The sequence below is a fragment of the Carettochelys insculpta genome, chromosome 9, assembly GCF_033958435.1.
Source record: "Carettochelys insculpta isolate YL-2023 chromosome 9, ASM3395843v1, whole genome shotgun sequence".
NCBI lineage: Eukaryota > Metazoa > Chordata > Testudines > Carettochelyidae > Carettochelys > Carettochelys insculpta.
The window spans coordinates 56,674,012-56,697,195 of record NC_134145.1 but is presented as its reverse complement, the minus strand read 5'-3'; the positions used below and the strand labels follow the sequence as shown (position 1 = coordinate 56,697,195).

The 23,184-nt window shown below is 46.7% G+C and overlaps 1 protein-coding gene across 1 annotated transcript in view; it reads right to left on the bottom strand.

Moving 5' to 3' along the window:
- NMNAT2 (nicotinamide nucleotide adenylyltransferase 2) overlaps window positions 1–7,686 on the bottom strand; it is an 81,015-nt gene extending 73,329 nt beyond the window's left edge. Inside the window, exon 1 of the mRNA XM_075003110.1 lies at window positions 7,602–7,686. Within this exon, the coding sequence (XP_074859211.1) occupies window positions 7,602–7,686 (85 nt within the window). The remainder of the gene's footprint in view (window positions 1–7,601) is intronic.
- Window positions 7,687–23,184: the final 15,498 nt, after the last annotated feature.

Here is a 23,184-nt window from a genome sequence, read left to right as displayed (position 1 = left end):
GGAGCATTTCCCTCCTGTGCATTGTATCATATCTAATCTCACAATAACCCAGCCTGGAGGAGATTAGAAAGGTTCTGTTCATGTGGATGCCAGAGATGTAATCAAAATTGTGGGTTAATTAGTAAAATCTCACTGGGGAAATCTGTAGGAGCAGGTTCTGCAGGAAAGAAAGAAAATGTGCCAGGTTCCCCTTGCAAGATGGTCCCCATATGTGAGGGATTCGCCCCAGGCACAAGAACACATGGGCCATGCCACAGATCCTGAGTGACAGGGAGAGGCCTGGGCCCACATGACCAGGGGCATTTTCCACCAGTGGCTGCCTCTGGAACTCACCAGAAACAGAGCTTCCTTAGCCTGGGGGAAAGGCAGGGAGCTCAGCATAAAGCAGCATTCACTTTTACCTGTTTTCCCTGTGGATTCAGAGGTGGCTAATACATGCATCCTACCCCATCACTCCCTAGCCTTGTGAAGGACCTTGCCCATGGTCCCAGGAAGTCAGAAGAGGTGGGTGCTGAGTAGGTAGGCAGCTGCTCTTTCTACCCTTCTCGGCATGGTATGATGACTGGAACTGGAAAAAGAGGGTCAGGTGTCAGGCGGAAAGCCACACCAGAAGCTGTGGGATGCAAGCTCAGACCAGTCGCTACTAAACGAACAGTGGCCTCCTACGATACAGGTAGTACCACCTTCTAAACATGCTCAGTAAAGGCCTCTTTCCAAAACGCTGCCTGTTTGCTGCATCCCCTATGGCTAATGAAAGACTGGAAGAACTTCATGCATATCTTGGTGGGGGTAACTGGCCCCCTGCTTTGATAAATTTCTTTTCTAGTGTCACGTCCTAGTTCACTGAACATTTAAATGTGCTTTGTGCCATCTAGGCAGTGTGTTTACATTTGACTTTGCACTCTGCTGAAGTTTTAAAGGAGGCTGGTGGGCTGGACTTTGGTTTCTCACCAGTGTCTTTTCCTGGTTCTCATGTACTAGCAGGCTGCTGTTCTGTTGGGGTTTCCTGTGATAAGTGGGAATGAGTTAATTAGAAAGCAAACACCTGCTGAGCAGCAGGAGTCTTGCCAGTTTTTGCATAGGTTTGTTAGAGGCACTGTGCAAATAATATTTTTTTGCTCATCAGTGGTTGTACAGTTTGTCCATAGGTGGCACTGCATTGCCTTTGTAACAGAAAGGAGGTGATGGCGAACTGCAGTGTAGACATATCCTCACCACAGCTGTTGGCTTTCCAGGCTGGGCACCTTAGGGTGTGGGACGTGGGTGTATATTTCATGGCAGCTACCTCTCCTTTTGCATACAGAATTGCAGTTAGGTGGGGATGAGTTAGAATTAGGTGCTGTCTCAGCAATTCAGCTTTTTACAGTATTATGTCTCCTGTTCAGAGCTAGGTACATGCCACACAATATTTTGCTGAATATTAAGTTGAAATGAAAACCGAATTTGCTTGAGTTCAATGGACCCATCCTGTGTATGTGACTAAGGCAAACGGAATTGGCTTTTACTGGCTAATATTGGAGTCTTTTCTGCTGCTTTTAACTGAGGACTTAGAGTCATGCTTAATTGCAAATGCTTGTGATTTTGGGATAAGGTCTGTTTTCACATTGCAATGCCTGTTTGGAGTATAAATGGAAACTGATTTCATTTCCCTCTAAAAGAATCACAAATATTTTATTTTCATATTTTCTTCCTCCCCCTTCTCATAAACAAAGATGAAATTTGGGTCTTAAGTGGACAATGTTCCTTTAAATACAAAAAAATCAACTCAAATACTGTGACTCAGATACTCTTCAGCATATGTATATATAACAACACAAACAATTCAAGGTGTATTTTCAGAGCTGTTATCAGAACTACTTCATATGGGTGGGTGCATAGCCTGGTATCTTGGCTACATTGTACCTGCCTACATGACACACACATTTATAAATAAAACTTAACTTGGCTACTGTTAGGAGCCTGAGCCTGTAATTTACGAAGTGTGGCCAGAACCCCATTGAGGTCATTTGGGTCTTGCCATAATTGTGGGTGGTCTTGTAAATTGGAAGATGTTATAAAATGCAGAATTGTAACAAAATTACAGCTGCTGGAAATCTGCACCTATAGAGGATGCTCTGCTTGAAGTGACTGGTGAAGAAAGGACTCAGTCAACAATAGCAGGCACCAGAAAAATCACCCTAGCCCTGATTCTCCAGGCAAACTCATTTGGGCTTTGGCTGAAGTAGAAGATTGTAGGATCCACCTCTCCAGGAGAAAGAATGAGTATCAGTCATACTGGGCCTTTCCTCTTTCTGTTACTTTGTTTTTTAAGCAGCTACAATTTCTCTAATATTAAAGACCAAGTGTTCCCTATTAGGTCTGAGAGGCCCATTTCTCTACCTGAGCGATGAAGGTCTCTTATCCACATAGTTGTCTGGAACACACATTAGCAGCACTGTTCTGCTCTCTGTTGAGGGCAAAGTCAAAGGTGCCACGGAAATTAAGGGCCATATCCTGCTTGCCTAGAACATAAGATTGGCCATACAGGGTGAGACCAAAAGTCCATCTAGCCCAGTAGTCTAGCTCATATGAATAGTCCCACTGACTCAGTAGACTGACTTCCATGGGTACGATGACCAGGATATAGCCTTAAAAGCCCAACTCTATAATGCCTTTTCACAAGAGAAGGCCTTCCTTACTGTAAGGGTTCCCAACCCTTACTCATGCCAGTAATCCTACTGGGGTAAGCATGGGCTCATGATAAGTAAGAGTTGAAGAACAGGGTCTAAATTTATAATGTATTCAGAGATTTCTAAGGCCAAAAGGGACCTTTGTGACTATACGGTCTGACCTTCCACATAGCATAGGCTAAGAGCCTCCTTTAGTAACTTCTACATCAAGCCCACATCTTCTGATCGATCAATCTTTTAGAAAGAGACCCAATCTTGATTTAAAGACTCCAAGTTAAAGGGTCTCTCTCATCCCTAGATAAGTAGTTTCAGAGGTTCATTCCCCTCACTTTAAAATGTGTGCCTTGTTTTTAGTCTGAATTTGTCATGTTTTAGTTAACCACTGGTCCTCTTTATACCATTTTCAGTGCAAGAGCCCTTTATTAGCAGAAATCATTGACCCAGGTGGGTACTCTTAGACTTTAGTAAGTCACTTCTCAACTGTCTACTGGATAACCTAAATATATTGTTTATTTAGTCTTCACTGGAAGGCATGTTTTCCACACCTCAAGTCATTCTTGTAGCTCTTTTCTGAGCCCTTCCCAATTCTTCATCAGCCTTTTTGAAGTATGGACAACAGAAGTGGACACAGTATTCAAGGAACAAGGTATTTTCTATGTACATAAAGATATACTGCGTCTCTCCTAGTGTTTGACTTTTCCTTCTGCTTATACTTCTAAAGATCACACTGCTCTTATAGTTACAGCATTGCTCTGGGAGCGCTCATCTTACCGGTTGTCTACCATGATCCCTCAGTGCTTCTCACAGTTACTGTTTCCCAGGCTACTGTACCTTAGTATCATATAAATTCTTAATTTGTAAGTGTTTGATCTCATACTTCATTGTGCAAAAATGTGTGTTGTTTAAATGAGCCCACCTTAACATAACTGACCTAGTCACAACACAACACAAAATGGGTGGAGTGGTAATCCGCAAAGTGTACCAGCCATTTTTCTATAATTTCTTCCAGGTTATTGATAAAGATACTGAATAGTAATTGGCCAAGAACAAGTTCTTGTGGGACTCTGATCACAACATCCCATTTACAATTGCGCTTTTATTCTCAATCAGTTAAACAAATTGTAATCTATTTAATATAGAATGCATTGGGTTTTTTTGTGTGTGTTGATTTTTTTCATCAGATCATCATGTAGGATTAGATGCCATATAGAGGCCCAAGTGCATGATGTCAACACCATTACTTTTATTGACAAAACTTACAAGCTTATCCAAACACCATTACAAGTTTAACAAGACCTATTTTCCACAAAACCACATTGATTTAGCATCCTTTAATACTTCCTGACTGCACTCCATGTTCGCCTATCTGTTATTTTGCTCAGAACTGATATCAGACTATAGTTTCCAGGGTCATCTGACTTAACCTTTTAAAATATTGTCACATTTGCTTTTTTCAGTCCTCTGGAACATCTCTAGTGATTCAAGCTATTTTTAAAATCAGCTATAATAGTTCTGAGTGTCCCTCAGCAAATTCTAAAAGAATACTTTAGGTTGCAAGTTATCCAGTCCTCCTGATTTAAAAATGTTTAACCTTAGTTGGCATCCTTCCTAATTGCTGATGAAATAGAAAATATTTCCTTATCATTGTAAGGTATGAATATATTTTCAAGATTTATGTTCTGGAATACTTCTGCCTTCTCTGGGCCAGGATTGATAAGGTTACCATTTTGATCTAGATTCTGAACTATGCCATTACTAAAATTTCATAGACTCATAGACTACTGGAACTGGAAGGGATCTGAAGAGATCAATCATCCCTGAACAGATGTTTGTCTAACCTGCTTTTAAAATTCTCCAGCGATGGAGAGTCCACAACTCTCTATGCAACATGTGTTCCAGATATATTTAAATAACTTTTTCTTGTTCCTAGTCATGCTGGCTACAGATGCTGATGCTTTCAGCTTCCCTTACCAATCATCTGAATTTACTAACTGCCAATGTGCATTCACTACTGTCAGCATACACCTTTTTCCCCTTCGTTCTATATATTTGTTGTTGTTTAATCTCTCATTTATGGTTGCAACCTCACAAGCGTATTTTTTCACTTAATAAAACATTCTTAAGCAGTTTCCAATTATCATTTACATTTTTACATATAAATATTTCCTCCCACCCAATTTGGCTCATAATAGTTTTCACCTTTGGGGAACTGGCCTTTTTAAAGCACCAAGTATATTTTGGGAAGGACTACATTCGGTTTGCACATGGTAAAGTAAATTAGATTATAATTTGCATTTAGGCAACAATCAATTTTAGTTATCAATTCATCGTTCCTCATCAGAATGAGGACTAACATCAAACAACTAACTTAGTGGCAATTTTTGTGCATCAGGCAGTTATTGGTAACTTTTAGAAACTCCAAGTATGTTTGACTAGTCTTGGCATGAGACCTCTATCATACGTCTATCAGACTGAAATATCCTATTATATTGCACTTTTTCTGTCCTCACACTATTGCTAGATGGTTAAGAAGCCGCTCTTTCTGTTCCTTTTTTCTGATTTGACGGTGTACAGCAGATGGTGACTTGTGATTTATCAGTTAGTGCACTGGTCCATAAGCACTTCAAGTGCTGTTCTTCTGAACTGTCAGTAATTCTAAAGAAAGTAACACATCTTTGATGTCCCATGCCACCCTCCCCCCTTCTATTCTTTGTTCTAAAGTGAGAGTGTCCAGTGATTTTAACATTGCAGTTATACGAATCATCCCATCAAGTGCCACTACCAGAAATCAGATCCAATTCCTTTCAGAAGTTAGTGTGTCTAATTCCTTTTGTCTCCTAAGCGTCGAGTGCACAGTGTTTGAGTTAGCCTGGAATACTCAGCAGCTCACACATAAGCTGGACTGGACATCGTTATCCAGCCTCTCATTTTCCAGGCAGATGTGAAATGAAAATGCCACAGAGACAGGACACTCAGTTCCTCCAAAAGAGAATCTCCCAGAGAATAAGTGGTACCATGTACTGCAAAAAGTGTCCCAGCTGTATGTAAGGCCCTGTTTGGTGTTGAACACTAACAGAGAAGGAGCCATGTTAGTCTATATTATATGTAGCTGAGAGTGTTGAATTAGGGGGAATGAAAATAGGAGACTCCAGGAGCATGAAAAGCTGCACCAAGAACCTACTAGTACTTACTGGTTCTCTTTCTGAACTGGTGTATGGGTACAAATTGAACATTGGGTTCTGACCTTTGTATGCATTGTAAAGTGGCATCAAACAGTTCTCAATATGGCCTTCTTTCCCCATACAGTGGCTTTGCTTTCAACACCTTTGCACATTGTCTTAAATGTTGTTTAAAATAAGATCCAGTCAGGGTTTTTGGGGTTAGATGGATCATTTCAAAGGGAATGTTACTTTGTTTCTAGCGTAAGTGGTGGTGGGGGCTGGGGTTATGAACATGCAAATCTCTCCAGACCTGTATTTAAGAACTGTGGGGCAAACTGGAGTTTAAAGTGGATTTTTGGACAACTGAGTTGGATATAGAGCTGTGTAATAAAGGAAATAAAGAAAGAAAGATCTAGTGGATTGTTACTCAACTCTGGCTGCCTGTGTTCACCTAGGCCTGCCAATATGGGTGGATGGGCAAAGGGCAGTTGCCCTGGGGCTCATTGTTCCAAAGGGGCCTGGAGCTCTGTCTGCCACTGTTGCTATTTTGGCAGCAGCAGCTGGTGCGCTAGGCCCCTTTGAAACACTGTAGCTGTGCCACTCCAGCTGCACACAGCTGTGATGGGAAGAGTACCAAGGTCCAGGTGATGCTGAGGCCGGAATGCCCGAGGCCTTACCTCTGCTAGGGGCAGAGCTGGGGCCCCCTCCCCCTTTTCCCCAAGGCCCCTAGGGCTGTGTCACCCAACTGATACCCTATGGACATAGGTTGTGACTAGTACCCGCACCTACCACCCGCCCTGGGGGGAGACGAGGTGATCTCTTGAATTGCACCACTTGTAGGGGGACAGAGAGGCTGGGCGCATGACACAGCTCCCCCTCAGGTCCCTGGAGCAGCAGCCGCAGGAGCTCGCTCAGACGCACCAGTCCCTCCAAGAGACGTTGCGCAGCCGGGGGCTGTGATCCGCCCGCCGAACGCCGGCGCCAGCTGGCTACCATGACCTTGGCCCTCCCTCCCCTGCCGGTCTGCGCTCGTGAAGAGAGCGCCCAGCGCCGGCTGCGCAGCGGCAGGCCCGAGCGTTCAGCACCTGCCCTGCGGACAGCGCCCAGCCCTCGGCCTTGGTCTGAACCCGCGGCGGGCACTCGCCCTTCTCAGGGCTCCTGACAGCTCTTCCGACACCGGCCAGCAGAGGCACCGCCCCCCGCCCAGCAGCAGCGCAGCCCCGCCCCTTCTCCGCCAGCTGATCCCCAGCCCGCCAGGGAAGCCCACTCCCAGCCCAGGGCCACCAGCTCGGAGCCGGGCAGGGCCCCCTCCCTGCTGCCAGCTGATCCCAGCCAGCCTGGCAAACCCCCTGCCGGTCCCCTCCGCTCCCACCGGCCTGCGGGCCGGGAAATCCCCCTCCGCCTGCCCCTGAGCCCCGAACCCAGCGGCGCACGCCGCAGCTTCTCCTGCCCCCGCCAAGGGAGCCGCCCCCTCGGGTCCCCTGCCCCCCACCGCCAAAGCCCCCGCGGGTCCCACTTCGGTGGAGGCAGCAGAGCCCGGCCGGCCCCAGCACGGAGCGGATCGCACCCCACCCACCCCGGCCTCTCACCCCCTGCCGGGCCATGGTCCCCGCCCCGCCAAGCGGGGTGAGCCGGAGTAAGGGGGGGGGGGCTCTGATGCGATAAGCCACGAGCCCCTCCCCGAGGCCCTGCGCCCATTGCCACGCGTGCTCGCGGCCTCCCACGCCCGGCGCCCCGCGACAGCCCGCAGTGCCGCGGGCGGGGCACTAACCGAACATCTGGATGTGGCCCTTGGTGATGGGGTTGAAGCTGCCGCAGGCCAGCAGGATGACGTGGGTCTTGGTGGTCTCGGTCATGGCGCCGCCGCTCCGCCGGCCGCCCCAGCCGCTTTGTGTGGCTCGCTGTGGGTGCGCAGGGAGGGAGGGAGGGAGGCGAGGCGAGGCGCAGCCGGCGCTGGGGGATCCGGGGAGCTGAGCCAGACGCAAGCAGCCGCTCTCCCCCCCTCCCGTAACGCTTTCGGCGCCAGAGAGCGGCGGGCGGAGCGCGCAGGCGCAGGGCTGCTGGAGCCAGGCAGACTGACTGACCCCGGGGGGCCGAATCTCCCCCAGCAGAGAGGGGCTGCTGGAGACAGACGGACAGACACACACACACACACACTCCAGAGAGGGGGCTGATGGAGACAGACAGACCAACACACACACACACACACACACACAGAAGGGTTGCTGGACACACAGGCACACACCCCAGAGAGGGACTGATGGAGACAGGCAGGCAGACAGACAGACAGACACACACACGCACACACACACAGAAGGGCTGCTGGACACACAGGCACACACCCCAGAGAGGGACTAATGGACTCGCACACACACACACACACACACACGTTGCTGTACACACAGGCACACACCCTGGAGAGGGACTGATGGAGACAGGCAGGCAGGCAGACAGACAGACACACACACACACACACAGAAGGGCTGCTGGACACACACCCCAGAGAGGGACAGATGGAGACAGACAGACCAACACACACAGACAGACAGAATGGCTGCTGGACACAGACCGCCCTGGGACTGATGGAGATAGACGGACACACACACAAGAGCTGCTGGACACAGACCCCGCCCTCGAGGGACTGATGAAGACAGACCAACACACACAGAGAAGGGCTGCAGCACACAGACACTCACCCTAGAGAGTTGCTGCTAGAGGCACACAGACATACCCTCCACAAAATGCCCCAGAGACTGGCTGTTAATGCCTGGATCACTCTCTCTCTCTCTCTCTCTCTCTCTCACACACACACACACACACACACACACACACACTGGACGAGGGGTCTAGCCCTGGTCCACATTCACACACACATCAGAGAGGGGCAACTGAACCCTGCACCACAAAGACACCCAACCGCAGCTGTGGCCCCAAGCTCTCAAATATCCCAAACCAGGCACGGCTCAGCAGTTGAATGCCTCTGAGAATAAAGTCACCAGCAAACCTCCTGTCCAGCAGCTGGAGCATCAAAATATTTGTCCTCAAGCCCCAGTTTGTATCAGGTAAGTAGAAAACTGGTACCGCTGCTGCTTGATGCAGCCTGGCCCATAGCCCTGAAAATATATGCCCCTGTTACTGAACCGAGACCAGCAGCTGGACGCGGAAGACAGGTTTGCCTCACAATAAAGCATTTCCCGTTGTACAGTGTGGGGCATTAGCTATGGGACCAATTCACCACGGGCCGGGGAGTTTCTCCCTCTCTGGCAGTTTTAAGCACGTGAGAAGAATGGTTTTGGAAAGAAGACGCTCTTGCCCAGAAGGAGTTATCGGGGCGGTGGGAGGGGGGTCTGGGTCCCATGTTAGAGGGCAGACTAAATGATCCGAAGGGCGCCTTATGGCTTTGAACTTTGTGGGTACTGCCAGTTTTACCGCCAAGCTCCCAATTTCCCCTGTTTAAAGAGAGGGAGAGGGAAGGGAAGTAGCATTTCTTGCTGCCCCTAACTCCCCACCCCTCGACTCCTGTTGCACACTGGTAACAATAACATGTATTTCTTTTATCATTGGTATTACAGCAGCATCTAGGGGCTCAGCAGAGATCAGGGCTTCATTTTACTAGGCTCTGTACACACAGAAATAGATAACACATACGCACCCCACAATGTCCCCAGAGGAGAGCTACGGGCAACTGGATTTCCCTCCTGCACACACCACTCTTTGCATACATACACACCTGTGAGAGGCTACGGAAGATATGCTTCCCCTCCCCTATACACTGTATAGCTAGTAGGAGATGGGAGTCCCCCCCCCCAACACACACACACCAAGAAGGGGCTAATGGGCACTCAGTTACACACACACTCAAACAGCACGGAAAGGTTTTCTGGAGACTGGTCCCCCAGGACTAGATTACAGTTACACACTCACGCCAGGCTCCACTTCAGAAGACTGGATTCAAGCACTCACATGTGCTGTCTCCCCTCACATACAGCATCCAAGCATTTCTATCCCTTGACTCCCTCCAAGCACCAGGGAGGGTCTATCTACTACAAGCAGCATCCAGCCTCCTCAGCACAGAGCAATTCTGCATGCTGCTTTCTCTTTCTTACCCTTCCACTAACAAGGCACTGATTTCTCTGCCTCCTTTTCTTTCCGAGATTTCAAAATGCCAAACATTTGTCATTTATCCTGCAGGTTCTGCTAGTTTCACAATAATCTACCTATTGTTCTTGTTCCTCTTCCTTCTGCCTCTGTGTTTTATCTCAGTTAACAACAAACGTCTATAGGGCCACAGTTTATGCATTCCTCCTTTTGGTTCTCTATCAATCTGCACAATCCCCTGCCTGCTAGTAGGGATGAATCCTTTTAGTTCCAGGATTGTACTTGAAAAGCTTTGTTTTATGAAAACACACGGGTCACAGTTCTGATGAAAGCCATAAGCCAACAGGAAAGTTCTTCCAACTACAGAGAAATCAAGCCCATTTGTACAGGAGAACTCTTATTTACTGCTGGCATTATGGATCATTGCCCTGGTGACAGGGCGGTTGCCCTGCACTAGTAAAGAAAGGGTTAAAAACAACCCTGGGAGAGGACTGTCCTGGGAACCAATCTGGAGGAGGGATTGTGGCAGCCAATCAGAGCCCAGGAAGGCTGTATAAAAGAGATAGGTGGGCTTGTCAAAGAAGCTTTTGCTTCAGCTCTGGAAGGAGAGGGATAGAGGCTTAGCTGCCTGCTAGAGTTGGGTATGCCAGACAAAGCAGTGCTGGGGAGAGGCGGGGGTAAGCCAGGGGAGCTCTGGCCAGGCAAGACCCAGGCTGCAGGGCCTGAGACAAGGCCTTAGGATTCTAGGGTGGTAGAGAGGCAGCAAGGGCAGGAGAAGTTAGCAGGTCTAACCCTTCTCAGTGATAAGTAGCCATTTCAGACTGTAGTTTTCCCCTGTGACAAGAAGTTAGATGAAGACCTGCAGTGGGTCACTGAGGTGAGTGGGTTTAGGGGGCGTGGTGGTGGTTGGAAAGGGAGGACCCAAAGTGAGGCAGTAGTGGGTGAGACACGAGCCAGAAGAGGACTCTCAGGAGGCTGAATGCACTAATTCTCTGGTGACCTGCAGGAGGTGTGGCAGAGGTGAGTTGTGTCCATTTACAGCCCTGTTATACTAGGCAATGCAAAACCACTTAACAAGGAACAGTCCATCCATCTAAAAAGTGATGGGACCATCACCCTGTAAAACACCAACATGGAGTTTCTTTATACCCACTGTGCACAGAGGCTGTCCTTTGTCCCTCTAACTAGATTGCTATTGTCAGAAGGCTTCCAAGATGCTGAAAGAATGCTTTCTTTTCTTGCTCCCCTCCCAAACTTTTTTGGTGTGATGTTCAGCTGTGTAGAATCCCAGAGGAACTGTGGTGTCACTGAGGCCCTAGCTGAGCTGCTATGATTGTATATTGAGGGTGTTCCTTTTCTTCCTTTGTTCAAACATCTTAGTGGTTGATAACTCATAAGTTCTTTTTGAATAGCCCTTGCAAACTGAAGGCCTTTGGAAAGTCTGACAGGGACCATCTCTAGCCATACTACGAATCTGTCAAAATGAAACACACAGAAAGCACTCTGGACAAGGCACAGAAAACTGGTAGCAGTTTATATCAACAGTGAGGGCTCTTAAGAACAGACACTGAAAACTAAAGTGGAAGAAGCACTAGAAATTGATCCCAGGCAGAAAGATATTGTGGTAACGTTTTCAATATCTCTCAGCCACTTCTGGGAAAAATCCTTAAGGGATCAGTGTTTTCCTCAAAGTATAGAAATAGTGGAAATCGAACAGTTCAAAGTTCACATGACGCTTTTGGGGGAAAAAAGCCATCCTGCCATCAGCTAGTATGAAAATAATGTACCATATGATCAGGCATACAAGATAGCATTGATGCAGTAATCACGAGGTAGGGCTCTATGACCTACCTTATACAGGTCATACAATCATGGAATGCTAGGACTTGAAGGGAGCTTGAGAGATCGTTGAGTCCTGCCCCCATTGCAGGACTAAGTACTGTCTAGACCATCCCTCATAGACATTTGTCTAACCTGTTCTTAAATATCTCCAAAGATGGAGCTTCCACAACCTCCCTAGGCAATTTATTTCAGTGTTTGACCACCCTGACAGGAACATTTTCCTAATGTCCAACTTTAACCTCCCTTGCTGAAGTTTAATCCCATTGCTTCTTGCTCTATCCTCAGAAGCCAAGAAGAACAAGTTTTCTCTCTCCTTCTTATGACACCCTTTTAGATACTTGAAAACCGCTATCCTGTCGCCCCCTCAATCTTCTCTTTTTCCAAACTAAACGAGCCCAGTTCTTTCAGCCTTTTTTCAGAAGTAATGGTCTCTAGACCTTTGATCATGCTTGTTGCTCTTTTCTGGACCCTTTCCAATTTCTCCACATCTTTCTTGAAATGCAGCTCCCAGAACTGGACACAATACTCCAATTGGGGCCTAACCAGCATAGAGTGGAGTAGAAGAATGACTTCTCGTGTCTTGTTCACAACACACCTGTTAATGCATCCCAGAACTGCGTTTACTTTTTTTTGCAATAGCATCACACTGTTAACTTATGTATAACTTGTGGTTCACTATAACCCCTAGATCCCTTCCTGCCATACTCCTTCCTAGACAGTCGCTTTCCATTCTGTATGCGTGAAACTGATTGTTCCTTCCTAAGTGGAGCACTTTGCATTTGTCTTTATTAAACTTCATCCTGTTTACTTCAGACCATTTCTCCAATTTGTCCAGATCATTTTGAATTTTGACTCTATCCTCCAAAGCAGTTGCAACCCCTCCTAGCTTGGTATCATCTGCAAACTCAATAAGCATACTATCTATGCCAGTATCTAAATCGTTGATGAAGACATTGAACAGAACCAGTCCCAATACAGAACCTTGTGGAACCCCACTTGTTATACCTTTCCAGCAGGATTGAGAACCATCAATAACTACTGTGTGGTTATCCAGCCAGTTTTGCACCCACCTTATAGTGGCCGCATCTAAGTTGTATGTGCCTAGTTTATTGATAAGAATATCATGTCAGACCGGATCAAATGCCTTACTAAAATCTAGGTATACCACATCCACCTCTTCTCCCTTATCCACAAGGCTCATTATCCTGTCAAAGAAAGCTGTCAGATTGGTTTGACATGATTTGTTCTTTGCAAATCCATGCTGGCTGTTCCCTATCAGCTTACCCCCTTCCAAGTGTTTGCAGCTGATTTCCTTAATTACTCGTTCCATTATCTTTCCTGGCACAGAAGTTAAACTGACCGGTCTGTAGTTTCCTGCGTTGTTCTTCCCCTTTTTATAGATGGGCACTATATTTGCCAGGTCAGATTTGGGTGTTCATAACAGTTCCCAGATAGCTCTAAAAACTGTAATGTTTTCACAGAGGACTTCAGTGCTACAAATGTTTTGTGCTGTCTACTTGCATAAGGGTGAATTTTGCCATACTTAATCATAGCATTATATAACACTAGAACAGGAAGGGACCTCAAGAGGTCATCAGGTCCAATAAGCGCCATCTAGATGATTCCTGTTAGATATTTATCCAACAAATGATGATCTGAAATAAAATGGTGCACAGAGCAAGTGTATGCACCAGACAGACACACCTGTCCTTTTTTAAAGGAACATAGAGGTCATATTTCACCTTGCATTTAGGTATCTCAAAAATAAGCTTTCACAGCTATAAGTTTATAGAAATGTCTTTATTTTTTAATTCAAGTGTGCACCATTTTAAAGCAAATAAATATTACAGCACTGTACTAGGCTTTGGGACCTTAAGTGAAGCTGACTGGTCAATTTCTTTATACAGGCTGGGGATATGTCTTCACTACAAGAATATCCACCTAGTTAGGGTTGATCTTCTGGGGTTTGACTTTGTGCACCTAGTAGGGATGCATGAAATTGAACTATCTGGGGGTCAACAGTCGACCTCTGAACTCAATATCACAAGGAGTAATGGAGGCCAGCAGGAGAGTTTCTCCCATCAACATCCCTCAGTGAGGACGGCCAGGTAAGTTGATTATAGATAAGTTGATTCCAGCTACACAATTGCCATATCTAGAATGGTGTATCTACAGTCAACTTTAATGTCTAGTATCGCCCTGTGCCTGGAGAAAGCCAAAAAATATAAACCATCAGCCCTGACTAGTAGTAAAAGGTATGTTCATCAGTCCCAGAAAACCAAGGCATCATTAATACCATAAGCAGCAAAATTTGTAATTAAGAGATTCAAGGTAGAACTTTTATGCTGTGCCTCCCTCATCAGCCCAGTTTTATACCATGTGGATTCTGGGATGATCTGGAGTCTAAAATGGACCCTGGTGTATCTTAGGCAGGCCATGAAGCTGGGTAAATTTATTGTAGCCTTGTTTGGGAGCAGATTAGAATCTCCCCCACTGCTGCATTCTGTAACCCTGCCCTGGCCCTATTCCATGCATACTATGCTGGGGCTTGCAAGGGATGCTGCTGAAGATACTTGTACCTGAGGCATTCTCTTCCTGATGGGTAAAGGGCCATTACTGACTCTCTCCCCAGTAGAGTCAAGAGAGGAAGGCAAACCACTGCCATGGTGTTTAACCAGCCATTGCCACTTGAGAATCATTCCTCAATTTCTTGGGTTTGGTCAGAAGCTGACAAGTTTTCTTATTAATATGAATACTATTCTGCAGAAAAAGCGTTGTTCACAGCAATGCTCCTGGTTAATCTTTAAGGTTTGTTTAAGGTCTTATGAGCTTGTAGGATGCATTTTCTTTTCATTGTTAGCCACCATATATGTTGTATATATCACTTGTAGTATGGATTACACACAAGGTGTGACTTGTAACTCTGACCATTGGGCAGCTTTGCCAACTGCATTGTATTGGTTTTCCTACACTGCTGCTCACTGAAATATCCCACATTGTCTTGGACTAGGATGTCAAAGCGTTTGGCGTGGATAGGAAAACTGTCAAAGGGACAATACATTAATGTGCGGCCCAGGTAGAAGCTGAGGAGAATTTCCTGGACCAATTCAAAACACAGATCAGGAAGGTACAGGACCAGAAGTTAAACTGATCCCAGCTAGGAAGTGGCATCATATATAATAAAGGTGCCTCCTAACTTTGTAAGCAGCCATTCTAAATACCGGTGATTTGAGGTTGTATTTTGGGCAGCAACTATATAAGATGAACTGAACCCATTGCAAGAAGCAGCTTCCTGGATGGATAGGTGATAGATTAACTTTTTCCTGTACTATATTGTTTTGTGCATAACCAAGTTCACAGAAGTATCGTCTGCTGGGTCTCTTGGGCATTTTTCGTATGGAACCACCAATGTAGTCAAAATCAATGAGCTCTACGCTTCTTTAAAAATAAGTTATTGCTTTAAAAATGCATCTTCAGAGGCACCTGTGCCCTCACTTCAGACCAGCAGGCTAGTAGGACCAATCTAGGGTTATCTCTCAAAGAGGTTTCTCTTGAAAGAACCCCAGCCAGCTGGAGATGCTGCACCAATGAACTCACTAGCCCCCCTGCTTTGATATCACTTAACAAGGGAGAGATTGAGTCTGTGAAGTCACAGAAGTCCATCCTTTGCTGTTGGACTAGCAAACTTGAGGTACAGGTCCAGAAACCTTCTGGAGCTTCAGCCCAGCCTGCTGAAATTGCTGAGTTGGTGCCCTCAATGAGGCTGGAACTTTGACATCAGACCAGGAAGCTGGAAATACAGAGCAGGGATTGGCACAAAGGGGGCTTGGAAAGACTATGGGTCTGCTTGAGGATGCAGACCTCTTTCTGATACATTTATTCCCTTGTTCCCACTATCTTCCTGCTATAGCCCATCACAAGAGGTACAACAATGTCACTTCAGAATGACAGCTAGCAGGGGGAAAAAGTATATTTTGCAAAAAGATTCAAAAGAAATGCAATTTAGTTGTCACCAGCCTGTTATGTATGGGTGAACGGTGGGGCATGTTTGCAAAATAGTCTCTCTAACAGAGAAATGGTCCAAACTCTAAATAAATTGGAGACCTTCTGGTTTACACCACAAGTTAGGAAAAGTTACTTTAGGAAATCCTTCAGAGTGTTGCAGTTTTTTAGGGTGCTATCCTCTGTGTCATCCTGCCTTTGAAACCAAGTGCTTAAATTGTCGTGTTTATGCATTTGGGTGACATCCCAGGGAGGCTGTGGAATCCCCATCACTGGAGGTTTTCAAGAATAGGTTGTCCAAATACCTGCCAGGAATGACCTTGGTTCACAAATGAAATTAATAAGCAGCAGCTTTAAAACAAACAAGGAAGTATTTCTTCACCCAATGCACAGTCGACCTGTGGGAATCTCTGCCAGAGGATGTTGTGAAGGCCAGGACTTAAAAGAGAAGTAGATAAATTCATGGAGGATAGGTCCATCAATGTCTCTGCACCAGGATGAGCAAGGAGGGTGTCTCAAGCCTGCGTTTGAGAAGCTGGGAATGAGCAACGGGGGCTGGATCACTTGATGGTTACCTGTTCTGTTCATTCCTGTGGGGCACCTGGCATTGGCCACTTTCAGAAGACAGGATTCTGGGCTAGAGGGACCTTTGGTTTGACCCAGTGTGGCCATTCTTATGTTGTGATGACCTCTTGAGGTCCCTTACTGACTTATGTTTCTATGAAAATGAGAATACATTTTTAAACCTATGAATTATCTAAAATAACTTTGCCACTCATAAAATGGAGATTTTTCATGTCTGCCTCCTCTGAAACTATCATGGCCACTTACTACTAACAGCTAAAAATGTTGTCTATCACTGGGAAGGGAAACTTTCTTCACCTCTAATGGTCCAGTCTGATGTATCCAGCTTTTATGGCTCATGAGGAATGTTATGAGGTGTCTGTCCCACATAAGAGTGGAAGGGGTTAAGATGGCTGGGCAGGCCATGTTATGCCGCAGGCTGTACCTAGAGAGCAACGGGTGGGACTTCCATAAAACCTGGAAGCAACAGCAGAAAAGGTCTTCAGGGGGCTAGGCAGCAGTCACTCCCTAGGATCAAGGAGGTGCATTAAGGGCTAGAGTATAGTCCATAGATAATTTCCAAGAGGAGAAAGTTGAGAAGCTGGAGAGCCCAAGGGAAGGGGAAGAAAGTTAGGAAGAGGCTCAGGGGAGAGAGCAGCAAAGTAGGACAGTACAGGCCTTGGCTGTTTGTTGGAGGGCCTCTGAGCTAGAACCCAGAGTAGAATTTCTCTTGCCAGCCATGGGGGACATGGAATGGGCCAGAGAGTGGACTGTCTAGGATGGCTTGCCCAGGAAAGACTTTGTTGCATCACCCCAGGAATGTGAATAAGTATGGTCATGTAGCTGTAGGGCCAAGTCTTGAAACTGTGGTTCTTGGAGCATGAGGGTTTGCAGGATGAGAAGACGATGGGAGAAACACCAGCTGAGGAGAGCACAATGCATAGCTAGAGCTAATTCCTAGGATGGCCAGGAGGAGACACCACTAGCAGTGAGTGGACACCATCACCAAGTGTCAGACCTTAAAAATATGATGGGACCTAGACCCTCCAGGACTTAAGAGCAGTGGACTAGGGTCGAATTATGCTTTACCTGGGAAAGAAGGAATCGATTCTCTGAAAGCTTGATCTTTTTAGTGTTTTTGTTTGATCAGAGTGGCTATTGGATGCTGCTCAGAAGCTTGGAACATTACTAGTCCTGGGCGAGTTGGATTTGTGGGCAGAATGCAGATGAGGTGCCTGAAGATGCAAAATAAAGCCCTGATCCTTCAAGCTGCTGTGTGCATGTAGCAGCTTGTGGCATCAGGGCCTAAAAATAATTTAGCATGTGGTTTCAGAAATATGCATGTGGGGGTGTGTAAATGGAAGAGAGCCTCATATACAGATGCAAAGGAGCAGGGGAGCCGGAGCAGGGGAGCCAGAGCAGGACATCCATCAGCAGACGAAGAGTCACAAACTTCAGCTTCAAAACCGCAAGAGATCACCAGCTGCTCACAGGTCACTCTTACTAATATATTCAATTTTCAGCTCAAATAAACCAGAGGGTGAAAAGCATATGAAAGTGTCCCACATTCTCCTGCGGAATGGGCCCACACAATTCTTGCACAATAACATCAATGGATGGGACTCTGGAACCCATTACTTTGACATTCAGATATCTGGCCCTGACTAGTCCATCTTTTCTCAGCAGAGCAGAAGATTTTAAAGTCTGCCCTATAGCAAATATTGAGGACAGGAGGAATTTTGAACAGCCAGACTGAACTCTCATGCTTCTCTTGTCTCTGACAGCAGCCCAAGGCTCAGACACATGACCTATCTAGTAGAAGCTACATGAGGTATACTTAGGGCAGTCTGTGCCAGGTTCTTAGGGGTCTAATAGTGGTGTTAATTATGCACTGCACTTAAAATACTTAGTAAATATGATCCCTCCTGCATGGGGGGCGCTGATGGATTTGCTCATTCAAGAACACTTTGATTTTTGTTCCTTTAAAACATTCAGTGAATTTTCCATCCTGACAGCCCTGGAGACTGTGGTAGCAGCGGCAGTGGCCAGAAGCCCTGGGCCCTTTTGAATCTCTGGGCTCTAAAGATATTGGGTCCTTCCCCCCACATCCTGCTGGTGGATCTGACCCTCCATTTATGTTATCAGGATTTTGTTAATACTGACTTCAGTGAGAAGAGGGTTGGACCATAGCCAAGCCTAGGAGGATCCAGTAGTGCAGGGTCAGAATAATAGCTACGATACCCCTCCCCCACTCTCCCAGCAGCTGGCCTACAGGGAAGTGTAGCTGGGGGAAATGGGGTGTGGCTGAGATTTTTCCTTAGCCCCTCTCCCTGCAGGTGCCATAGCAGTCCCTTGGGAATGTTGGTAACTTATGCAAGATTGAGTAGCTCTCCACCGCCTCTTAATGTGCTGTACTCTGGAGATTGGCCCCACACGCAGTCAACTCTGGAGCAAGGCAGTTTTATGGTGGCCTCCATAGGCTGGGCTGTGTGCTTGGAAGCCAGAGCTGAGGACCTGGCCCATGAAGTCCTCCTTGATGACTTCCATGTGCCTGGGGTTGGGAAGTGGAATGGCAGGTGAGTAGTTGGTATCTCTTAGCAACCTTCCTGGTGTGGGAATTGTTCTGTGGTGTGGGAATGGTGCTGAAGAGGTGACGCAAGGGTTCAGTATCTGCAGTTCACACAGACTTCTGGTGGATCTCAGAATGATGGTGCCCACATTTTCCCTGACTTGGAATCATCAGCCATACTGTGGAGCAGCATTTTCTGTAACCTCATCAGCAAATCATCCCAGCCAGGACTTTGTCAAGCCAGGGCTTAAAATCCTCTAGGGATGGAGACTCCACCCCCTCTCTAAGTGACGCATTCCAGTGCTTCCCTAGTCCTAGTCCCATCATGCTAGGTGCTGTGCATGCTTATAGTAAGACCCCCCCACCCCCAACTCCCTGCACATGAAGAGCTCAAGGCTAAGTAGCCGAGACAGAGCGGGGGGGTGGGTAAGACATGGGAAGGATTATTATGCCCATTTTACAGATGAGGAAACGGAGTGCAGAGAGATGGCGTGGTCTATCTAAGATCACACAGGAAGTGTGGGAAAGGTAAATCCCCCAAACTCCAGCTCCTCTCTCTTAGGGCTTGTCTACACTAGCTCCCTACTTCGAAGGGAGCATGGTAAGTAGGGTGTCAGGAGTTTATTAATGAAGTGCTGCAGTGCATATGCAGCACTTCATTAATAAACTCCTGACACCTTACTTACCGTGCTCCCTTTGACGTAGGGAGCTAGTGTAGACAAGCCTTTAGTGAATTATCTCCACTGCACTTCAGAGCTTTGGACTGAGCCCTGCCTGAATCACTCAACCACTTGAGAATAACCCTGAAACGGAATTCACAGGACAGTTCAGCTTTGTGATCTAATTCTGTGCCCGCGATTCACAGCCAAAGGCTGTATGTGGGAATGTGTTCTGACTGCTTCCTTCTCTCTCCTGTGTGCCAGCATGAGAAGGGTAGGCAGTGCAAAGATGCTGAGGAAGAAAACAGGAGAGACCCAAAGGAGAGCTGTGGAGTGTGTGTGTGTGTGTGTAAGGGGGAGGGAGAGGAAGAGAAGTTGCTATTCACAAGTCTGTCACACTTTCATATTGTCAATTCACCTTGACATTTAAATGCAGAGATGTTGGATTCCTCTTACAGAGCTAATAAGGGATTTTCTTTGTTTACAGAACCCTGGCAGCCAGCTCTTCTTCACTAGTGAATTTTGTAGTGCAACATTTCAAAGTTTAGAAACCTCAGAGTCTGACACTTGTTCATCTTTGACAATTAAGGAGCAATAAAACCTCTCCAATGCGGGGAGCGACTCACTCTGGAAGACATCTGGAATGATATCCACTGCTGGCTCAAGCAAGAGAGGTAGTAGGAGCAGGTTCTGTGTTTATACTGTTAATACATCTAAACCAGGGGTGGCCAACTGGTGGTGCGCAGGCCAGAATCCAGCCTGCAAAGCCTTTTTCTCTGGTGTTTTCCTGCAGCAGTGGTGCCATTTTACCCAAGCCAGCCAATGTGAGTGGGGCACAGGGTGGAGTCAGGCTGGGACAGGTCAGCAACCTGCAGCTCCAGAACCACATGCAACTCTTTAAGGAACCACATTCAGCTCCCTGCTCTGCTGCAGCTGAAATAATGGAACAAAATGTACTTGGCTTAATGGCTTGCAGGGCGCTGGGAGGGATCCAGCTGTTAAATTCAATTTAGTTCTGTTATTTCAGTGTGGCAGGGTAAGGAGCTGCCCATGCTGCAGGTGGGGGAAGTGAGCAGGAGAGTTGTCATGGGGGCGGCCAAGTTTGCCCTGGCTGGAGCTGCACAGCCATACTGAGAAGCAGGAGGAGGTAGCAGTGGCAGCTGCAGAGGACCAGTGGCAGTGTGCAGAGCTTGTCATCTGAGGCAGATTAATCCTGGGGATGTGAGGGGCAGGTTTGGGGCTGAGAGGGGTTAAGTGTGAGGGTGATGCGGGGGGGCGGGGTTTGGGGCTATTTTATGTGGCTCCCAGAACATGTAAAAAACTGCCATGTGGCCCCTGACGCAAGGAGGCTGTCCCCACCTCCCCGATCTAAACAAAACCAGGCCTATAAAGCTATCCATAGAAAATACAGCACAGGGCTGCAAAACCATAACTGTCTAGGATGTCAGATTAATGAATACAAGGGTAGCAAGATTCAACAATTGCTAAAGGGGTAAGTGGCAGAGCAACTTGGGGACCACATCAAGAAAATACCAAGGAGTAGTTCTGAAAGATTTTGGCCTCTGCTATGGGCCCCTTACACTCCACTAGCCGTAAAGGGAGCTGAGTGGCCCCCTCAGGGAAATGCCTAGAGCAGAGGCAGTGTAAGGCTGGCCAAATGAGCTCCTGTGCTGCCACCTCATGTTCACGATGTTATGGTGTGCCAGAGCAGAAGGGGTCATGTCTGAGGCCAGGGTGGGCGATCACCTTCTTCTCCGAGGCTGCAGTGTGCATGGAACATGGCCTACTTTGCCCATTCTTCTCAGTCCAGATGAGTTGAGGATGAGTTGCTGGTATTTCTGGTTGCTGTGCATCATTTTAAAGTGGCCCTCTGCAAGCATACATTTGTAAGTGCCAGCCCTCATGGCTGTCTACACTAGAGCGATCTGGCACAAGTTTCCGTTGAAAGATATTGTCCGCCAGAAACTTCATCTTCTGACAAAACTTCTGTCAACCAATCATGGCCAGTCTGCACAGCTGGTCAAAAGCATGATCCTCTCTGACAGAGCAGCTAGACTGCCTGCTCATGCCTGTGACAAAATGGCCAACCAGAAGCACAGAAGACAGGACTGCCCAGGGTCCTGGAAGCCCTGTTTGTAGACAGAGGACCTCCTGGTCCTCTGGAATGTCAACAGAGGCTTTCTGCCTCATGGGGGGAGCAGCAGAACACTGACAGTGCTGTGTTCTGTCTATTTATTGTCTACAGAACTCCATGGGAATGTGGACGCTATGCAGGTTTTGTTAGCAAAACTCTCTAGTGTAGACATAGCCTCATGTACAGAACACAGGCGTCTTTTGCAATAATGGGTATAATTTAGCTGTGACCCATCAAAGAAATCTTGGCATCACTGTGGGACGTTCTCTGAAAATTTGTCCAACAGCGGTTTAAAAAAAAAAAAGGCTAATGGGATATTAGGAACCCTCAGGGAAAGGGATTGATAAGAAAACAGAATATCATAATGCCACTATCAAAATCTGTTAGACTCCGCCTTGAATACTGAAAGCCGTTCTGGTTGTTCTATCTTTAAAAAACAAACTTAGAATTGGCAAAGGTATAGAGAAGAGCAACAAAAATTGTGGGTATGGAACAGCTCCATTTGAGGAAAAATTACAAAGTCTGAGCCTGTTCAGATTAGAAAAGCTTTGACATCTGAGGAGGGTTATAATAGAAAGCTATCAAGTTGTGAAGGGTGTGGAGACAGCGAATGGGGAATAATTACTTAGCCCTTCACAGAATGCAAGAGCCAGGGATCACAGTGAAATTAACAGGCAGTGGGTATCACACAAACACAGGGATGTTCTCCACACAATGCACAGTCAGCCTGTGGTACTCATCACCAGGAGATGATGTGAAGGCCAAAAGTAAAAGTGGGTTCAAAATAAAATCATTTCATGGAGGATAGGTCCATCAATGGCTGTTGGCCAAGATGGCAAGTGATGTACTCTGGTTGTCTGTTGGCCTCCAACTGCCAGAAGGTGGGAGTAGACAATGGGATCATTCAATAATTGCCCTGTTCTGTTCTCTTCCTCTGAAGCATCTGGCCACTGTTAGAAGATAGCAGACTAGGCTAGCTGGACCTTTGGTTTGACCCAATATTGCCATTCTTACACAGTAAACCCCCCCCATATGCGCAATTTTGACTTGCACTTAACTCTCGTTAACACAAGTTAAGCGCAAGTGGAACTCCTGGGGTTCCCAGAGGCTGGGGGCTGGCAGAACCTCAGCTCCTGCCAGCTTCCAGCTCCACGCACAGCTGGGGGAAGCCGGGGAGAAGCTGGGGTGGTGCAGCTGTCTGTCCGCCCGACTTCTCCCACCTGTTTTAGGAAGAAGGGTTCTACGCTGCTTTTTTTTCTTTTGAAAGAATGTCTTCCAAAGAGTGATTATGCAAATGAAGTATAATATATGTAAATCACAGCCTTATTTGCATTTTTGGTTTCCCTCATTTGCATTCGTCTTTCGAAAAAGGAATGTGAGTGTAGATGTAGTCAGAGAGCCTTTTTCAAAACAGAGCCATTGGACGCTCTATGGCGTATGTTGAAATAGGTGCTATTCACTGTCTTTACAGAACCTGTTTTGAAAT